Source organism: Lycium ferocissimum, chromosome 1, assembly GCF_029784015.1.
Source record: "Lycium ferocissimum isolate CSIRO_LF1 chromosome 1, AGI_CSIRO_Lferr_CH_V1, whole genome shotgun sequence".
Taxonomy (NCBI): Eukaryota; Viridiplantae; Streptophyta; class Magnoliopsida; order Solanales; family Solanaceae; genus Lycium; species Lycium ferocissimum.
Window position 1 is genome coordinate 65,315,326 of NC_081342.1, and position 7,557 is coordinate 65,322,882.

A 7,557-nucleotide genomic window follows, 5' to 3' on the forward strand; every position below is an offset into this window, starting at 1 on the left:
TTCGAGATGTCTAAGCTTTGCTTCTTTAATGTTATAATAGTCTTAGAGATCCCAATATCTAGGTTTAAGGAGATCAAACAAAAATATTAATGACGGTTGAACATTGCTTTTAAACTAAACCCATTCTCGTGATAAGATAATGTTCAGGAAGAGAATAAAACGTTAAGACTTTTTAACAATTTTTAAGTTTGACATAACATGAGCTAACAGTGTATCTATGAGTTACAGGTTTAAAAATATCCTATGTGAGTGTGAAGTATAAGCCTCTTCAAAGAGAATTATCGTAATGTCTGTTCTCTACACACTCATGAAATCAAGCGGTGTTCATGGCTAAAACAAACACAATAATGAGAACAAAAAATGGTTAAGGGTTAATTATGTGACATATGTTGTCTAGGTATACATCAAAGCTCGACGGTTCAAAGATAACAAATCTACTGATTGACCTAGTATCGTATCTCCTATGTATGTTCACTACGTAAAGTTCTAAGGAAAACCAACTTACCCAAAATGCGATTATTCATACTTGCGAATCACACAGTTTTTTCCTGCATGTTTTTCATCATATAATCATTCCCTATTAATGTGGGGATTGTTGGAGTTTTAAGGTGTGAAGGAGAAAGAACAGATATCTTTTGGACTGCACCAAAAAGGCACCTTTTGAATCTATTCTCTCCATCTCACCATTTCATTCCCTATAAAATCGAAGGTATTGCCTCAAATTTTATATACCGAAATCTGAAAACTTTTTCCCCTCATTTCTGCATTTTTTTCAAAACAAAGTAAGTGTCATGTGATCTACTCTATTTTGTTGAGTTCGTTGAAGTTCTGTGATTCTGATTGCAGTATTGTAGAAAGTGTTATGTTTTATCCTGGGAGGAATTAATCGAAACTTTAGGAAATTGTGAGGGGATTAAGTTTCTTAAGAAAACACAATTTTGTGTTGGCTCAGAACTTAATTAATCTGACAGATCTCCTATTTCAGATATAATTTTGAACACAAAAATAACATAACATTTGAGGATTTACAAGGCTAATTACACACGATTACATAAGAAATGTGTGACGAGTCCCGTGTGTAGGATGTAGGGCGCATCCTAGGTGTACGTTCGAGTGCATAGGGGGTAAGCCTGATGGTTATAAGCCCCACAATTAAGCCCAAGAGTGGTTCGTGAGAGGCAATTCACGGAATTGCCCTTCTTTTGGGGTGGTCTTTAAATTTTGCCCCTCAAATTGCTAGTCTTTAAATTTTGCCCTTCGCCTAAAACCCATGGATTCTAGGTTCGAACACCCGCTCGATCAAAAATTTTAAAAAAATTCATAAGGCAGAGTTTGAATTTCGCTCTACCCCCTCCGCAGACTTTTAGTTATGCCAGATCTATGCCCGATCCGGCATACACGCCCCCAGCCTTGCCTTGCGAAATTATCTTTTTATTTTATGCATGGGCGGATTCAAACCCAAAAACCTCGGGTATTCGCCCATCTTTTCAAACGAAGGCAAAAACTTAAACATCACAAATATGAGCGCAAAATTTAAAAATATACCTTTAAAAGGAGGACAATCCGCGCAAAAAAAAATGTTTCGCGGGCCCCCAATTATGCCTTTTTAAAACAATTTACAAAACCAAAAAAGAAAAAGAAAAAAAAAAAAAAAGAAACATTGACTTATAAATGCCACTGATGGCGTTGAAGCAAAGAGACAGACTTTAATTAAACATTTGCAGAGCATTTTAGATTTGCAGTTTGGGGATTATGCTTGGTCTTGTGAAAATCAGGGTGTGCAAAGGCATCAATCTGCCAGTTAGGGACTCAATTAGCAGTGACCCTTATGTTGCTATCACCATGGCTGACCAGGCCTGTCTCTTCTTGCCTTTCAACTTCTTTTAAGCTGGGTGTTCTGTGTGTGTCTTTTCATATATCTTTCCTTTTTTTTCTGGGTGCTTACATGTCAAACATCTTGCAATATATTAATTTTTGGATATCAATGGATTGAAACAAAAAGAATTTGTTTCTGTTTGATGATATTCTTTGATTTAGTTTATTTTCTTTAATTCTTGAAAACCACTAAGGAAGTGTAGTTTAGGAAAGAAAAAAACAATTAGAAGAAAAATTTGGGATATTGTTTCAACTCTCAAGTTGGGATTGCTGAATGGGTCTTGGCTCATAGAAATGGTATTGTAGTCAACGTATATAGAAAAGGAAACAGTAGAGCTTATAATTTGAGTGTGTTCTTGAAATGTTCTTTTCAAACATTGTATGTCAGAAATTAAGACACAGATGCATGCGTGTGTGTCCTAGAGTCAAATTTTAATATGATGACAAAACCGGAAAAGAAAAGTACTTCCTCCATTTGGCACGAAGTTTAAGAAAATAATGATGATTTTTGAATCTTGTGATCTTAAATTAAAGATATGCAGAATGTACCAAAATGCCTTTTAATCTTGTTGTTTTAAACATGCTATGTGGAAAAAAATTACAAAAAAAAAAAAAAAAGAGTCATTGAAATGGACTAAGAAAGAAAGTAAAGCAAACAAATTGAATTGGAGGGAGTAAAAAAGAAGAGCAGGGTACACTCAAAATTCCAAACGCCACTAGAACAAGTATTCCACATGCAGAATAATTGCCAACTATTTCTTGCAAGAAGAGACAAGCACTAAATCTGTACGAGAATTGCAGAAACAATGAGAGATTCTTATGAGTTTGACTCATTAATATGCCAAATATACCACTCATTTAACATGTTGTTCCTTTGAGATAAGGTGTTCAGAAAAACTAAGGGTCCCAATACCAGCACACACCCCCAACCTACCAAAAAGAAGATACAATGCAAGACTTCAGGAGGTCAAGCTAGTATAATATTGCAGAAACATCTCGAATTTTTCTTATCGGATTAATTGTGGTTTAATGGAAAAAAAGAAAAAAAAAAAGGAATGGAAATTCTGGGGCTTCTGAAAATTCGGGTTCTCAGAGGAATCAATCTGGCAGTTAAGGATACATTTAGCAGTGATCCTTATGTTGTTATTGACAAGGGTGGCAAGGCCTGTTTCCCTTTCTTCATTCTCTATGTTCTCTCGCTTATACTTCATGTCTTTCTGACAAGTTTTCTGTGTGCCGAAAGAATCCAGCTTTGTATATTTTATGGTGACGTTTGCTAGTTTGTACTCCAGATTTTGTATTCTCTTGGTTTTATAGATATGAGCATTAAGCAGTTCATGTTCCTTTGTGTTAGGCTGATATGCGTTCCTGGTTTCTGTGAGTCTGGTTACAGTTTTTTGGGCACCTTCTTAGAATCCTTCTTGCTTGTTTTGGAATTGATCTTGATCAGCTTTCAAAGCTCTAATTTTCTTTTCTGATTGTGGAATGTGTATATGATAGCAAGGCTCTAAAAGGTAACTAGGTGAGAAATGTTTACCCCATTGAGTATGTGACAGAATCCTGTTTGTGTATTTTTGAGAGGGGGGAGGGTCTCCTTAGAAATGAATTAGAACTTTAGACAAATTCGACATATAATGCTTGATCATAATAACTGAAGATATTGTACCCAAAAGCGTGGGGTGTGGTCTAGTGGTCAATGAGGTGGGTGGAAACCTTGGATGCCAAGGTTCAGATTCCAACACAGACAAAACATGAGGTGATTCCTTTCCATATGGCTAAACCTAGTTGAAAAAAGTTACTCAAATACCTGTGTTGGTGAGAGGTAGTAGGTACCCGGTGGAATAGTCGAGGTACATAGACTGGTGCGGATCCCACTGTTAAAAAAGTGAATATATTTTGAACACAAGAAGTGCATTTCGATGCTTCGATTTCTTTGATATAAAACTCTCTATTTTGCTTATGGTGTAGCCTGCTTTGAATAGAGTTCTTAGGAGGACAGTTTACACAGCCCTTTAGAGTAAAAGAATCAGTTCATAATTAAGTTGCAATTGATGCAAATTTCTGCTTAGAATGACCATAGTCTGCTCATTCAGAATAAGAAATATTTTCTTGATATTCAACCTTGGGGCTTTTGCGTTTTTTTTTTTTTTTCCTTTTTCTTTTTTACTGGTTTTGAAGGTGGGTAAAAATAATTAATTTTTAAAATTAACTGCTAAATTTATACCCGTTATAAAAATGTTTTATGATTTTTTTGTAATTTAGTGAAGGGCATAGTTGGCATGCAAGAACAGCAGATCCTATATTGAGTTCCCTTTGATTCTGAAACTTGCTGGTTGAATAGATGGGATTACTTCCTACCCTGAGACAATAGGACATGAAGAAAAACATTGGGATAAGGAAGATGATTGTCTTTTCCTGATACTCGTGGATAATGAAAGAAGACCCAAAAAAAAAAAAAAAAAAGGGAAGAAAAAGAACTAGAATTGTTACCATTGTTAAATTTGTTGCTTAAATTCTGCACTTCTCCTTAATTTAAACTTGTTGTGACATTACTTAATTTTTTTTTTAATGACATGGGAACCCGCAACAGCTACCCTTTGGGTGCGCACAGGGTAAACCCAGCTCCTGTGCAATAGCTCGCAAACCACACAGGAGAGATAACCCGCACTAGGCAAGTCCCGTGCGACGAGCTCGACCTAGAAGGAAAATCCCCTGCTGTTGTAGGCAGGGGGTTTCGAACCTGAAACCTTCATTATGAAAGCCCCATGCTCAACCAACTAAGCCACCAACTGAACAAATCCCCTGCTATTATAGGCAAGCCCCATAACTTATCCTAGAAGCTTTACAGTTCAGCAATCATACTTGGTGCTCTATGCTAATTTTATTGGTACGGAAAAATTATCTTCAATCTTGGGACATTAAATCTACTGGTAATTGAATCAAAATGCTGTATTTCTTAATGGTTGGGGAGGAATCCCAGTATACTTCTTGCTACATTATTCATTCTAATGTCCATTGGGTCTATGCGTGAATGTAGAGCAAACCTGAGATTGGCAAGGCATGTAAATCTATATTAGCTGAACTACTCAGATCTATACATGACTAATGCATACAATGAATCCTTTCTGTCATCTTATTGGTATATATGATGGTATTGATTATATAACGGTATACTACCTTACAGAGAGTGAAGACCAGTGTTAAAAAGAACAGCTGCAACCCTGTTTGGAATGAGGAATTGACTGTTGCATTGAAGGACCCAAACATTCCAATTGTTCTTGTAAGTACTTTCCTCATGTTAGTACAACTGAGCTATGAATACATGATTCTTTAGACTTAGATACAGTATCATCATTCATATAAGTTACCATGACTATTAGTAAGTGCATCGTAACTCTGGTAAACACATTTCTAGTTCTTCTTTTATCCTATAGTAACTAATTTCTACAGTTATCGGCAAATTTGATTCATTTCCATCTAAGAAAAAGGCAAAATACACATGGCCACCTAAAGTTGTCCGGATTTTTCATTTAGACACGTCAGCTAAGGTTGTTACCTACTAGACACCTCACGTAGGTAAAACATGTGCCTATTAAACACCCCGCTGATGGTTTCTAACAAAAGCGAAATGCTTGATTTTCACACGTGCTGACGTGGCAAAACACCAAATTAGAGAATGACACGTGGCTATCCCATTTTCCTTTTTCTTTTTTCTCTTTTTGGTATTCACTGTCATGTTTCTCTTTCTCCTCCGATGAACTCTTCCATTTCACATTGATAGACCTCCAAGAGTAAAGAAACCCAACACTTCCCTCACATTCGGACCACAACTCTTCTTCTTCCCGTGTACTCTTAATGCTCCTCCTAATTTACATCACAAAAACATCAAAGGGAAGATAGTTACAGAAGCAGGTTCATTGAGGTTGATATATAAGGTGAACTCTATCTTGTTTATTGTTCTCTTCATTAAGGGCAACAGTTTCTATGCTTTTTCTTTCCTCTTCTTCCCAGGCGATGTGTCTCCTCTGATGTGCTACATTTTGTTATGATGGAAAAGGAGAGAATCTGGGTTCACTTCTAATTTTGGGTCTTCCGGTACAGCTTCCTCTTTAGCTGGTGCAGTTACTTCAGCACTGCCGCCAGCGGCGTCGCCTCTCCACCACCTTCCTTTTTCGTCCCTCATCTCTCTTGGTTTCTTTTTTGCCTTTCCTGTGCTTTCTTCTCTACCTTTCTCGTTTTAGGAAAGAACAAAGGAAATGACAGAGTATTGAAGTGAAGAAATATCAATTTTATCTGCTGAAGAACAAAGAGAAAGATTAGAGCATTAAGGCGAAGAAAAAAGAAGAAGAAGAAGAAGAAAGAAAAAAATTACTCTTGGCTTGTTCACGCACTCAACTTAGAGTGAAAACTACTCCTTGTATCAAGTCAGCGTGAAGTGTTTAATAGACACATGTTTTATATATGTTAGGTGTCTAATAGGTAATAGTCTTAGTTGAGGTTTATAAATGAAAACTCCGGTCAACTATAGGTGGCTATTGGCCAGTTAACCTACATAGTCCACAGATTCATTTGCATCCAAAGTCAGTACTGACTCGCTACTTCAAATTCTCTGTCTGTACTTTGTATTTCTTGTTGCATTTGTGTTATCATATTCGGGTTTCTTGTTAATATGATGTATAGAGTATATGAATCCTTAAAGCATGATTGGCATTGATTTTGCTTCAGAGTGTGTACGACAAAGATACATTCACCAGAGATGACAAGATGGGTGTAGCAGAGATAGACATTAATCCATACCTGGAAGCTCTGAAGATGGGCTTACAAGACCTCCCAAATGGGGTCAAAGTTGATAGAGTTCAGCCAAGCAAGGACAACTGCCTAGCATCTGAGAGCTGCATTGTCTGGGAGAATGGCAAGATGATCCAAGACATGATCCTTAGATTGCGAGATGTGGAATGTGGTGAAGTAGAGGTCCAAATTGAAATGATCCCTAAATGTCTCCCCAAGTGATCTGCTTGCTGTATTTTAGACAGTGAAGGATGGTATGAAACTACTCTCGAAAACTCTGCATACAATAGAAAGGTTTGAATGAGCAATGTGACAGCTCATTTTTACTGTAAGTGAAATCCTTGAATAAGACGACCAGTCCAAGGCTTAATGTATCGTTGTATATGGCACTTCTCCGTTTGCTGCAATAAGAATAGTTGTTTCCTGTAAGGCCAACCGTTTATTTAAATACTAGTTTTCGAACACGATGCTAATTAGAATAAACATTTACAAATATTGTAATAAGTGTGCGGATGAATTAGATAGAAATTGAAGGGGGGGATGCAAGCTCAAACTAATGGATCATGAGTTTACTCGACCGACATACCTAGAGTTCAACTTGTCAATTATTTCTATTTTATATGTCAACACATAAGCTATATTTGAGTTTTAGGAGCACCGATTATGGTAAAAAAATGTTCCGTGTCTTAAAGTTTTTGCCTTATTTGAAAAAAAACTTCAGTATAGTAATCTTGCATCTGATGCACGGAAAATAAAAAATAAAATCATTGGGGTCAAAAAACCCCGTTAAATGAGAGTTTTTTTGGATCTTTTAAGGGGTTGAACACTTCAATTTTACTTTGGTAAAAATCATGGATCAGGTAATTTAAAAAATTGGTTGATTGTCCTTTGGGG

At 36.6% G+C, this 7,557-nt stretch overlaps 1 protein-coding gene across 2 annotated transcripts; it reads left to right on the forward strand.

The window, feature by feature from the left end:
* The first annotated feature begins 1,691 nt into the window (after positions 1–1,691).
* On the forward strand, positions 1,692–7,092 carry LOC132057513 (protein C2-DOMAIN ABA-RELATED 10-like). Of its 2 annotated transcripts, none has more exons than XM_059450152.1 (3): positions 1,692–1,854; positions 5,060–5,155; positions 6,601–7,092. In XM_059450152.1, the coding sequence occupies exons 1-3, from the start codon at positions 1,753–1,755 to the stop codon at positions 6,883–6,885; spliced, it is 483 nt and encodes a 160-aa protein (XP_059306135.1). In that variant the 5' UTR covers positions 1,692–1,752; the 3' UTR covers positions 6,886–7,092. The 2 variants fall into 2 exon arrangements, with proteins under 2 accessions (XP_059306135.1, XP_059306144.1); XM_059450161.1 differs by lacking the exon at positions 1,692–1,854 and adding an exon at positions 2,744–2,984.
* Positions 7,093–7,557: the final 465 nt, after the last annotated feature.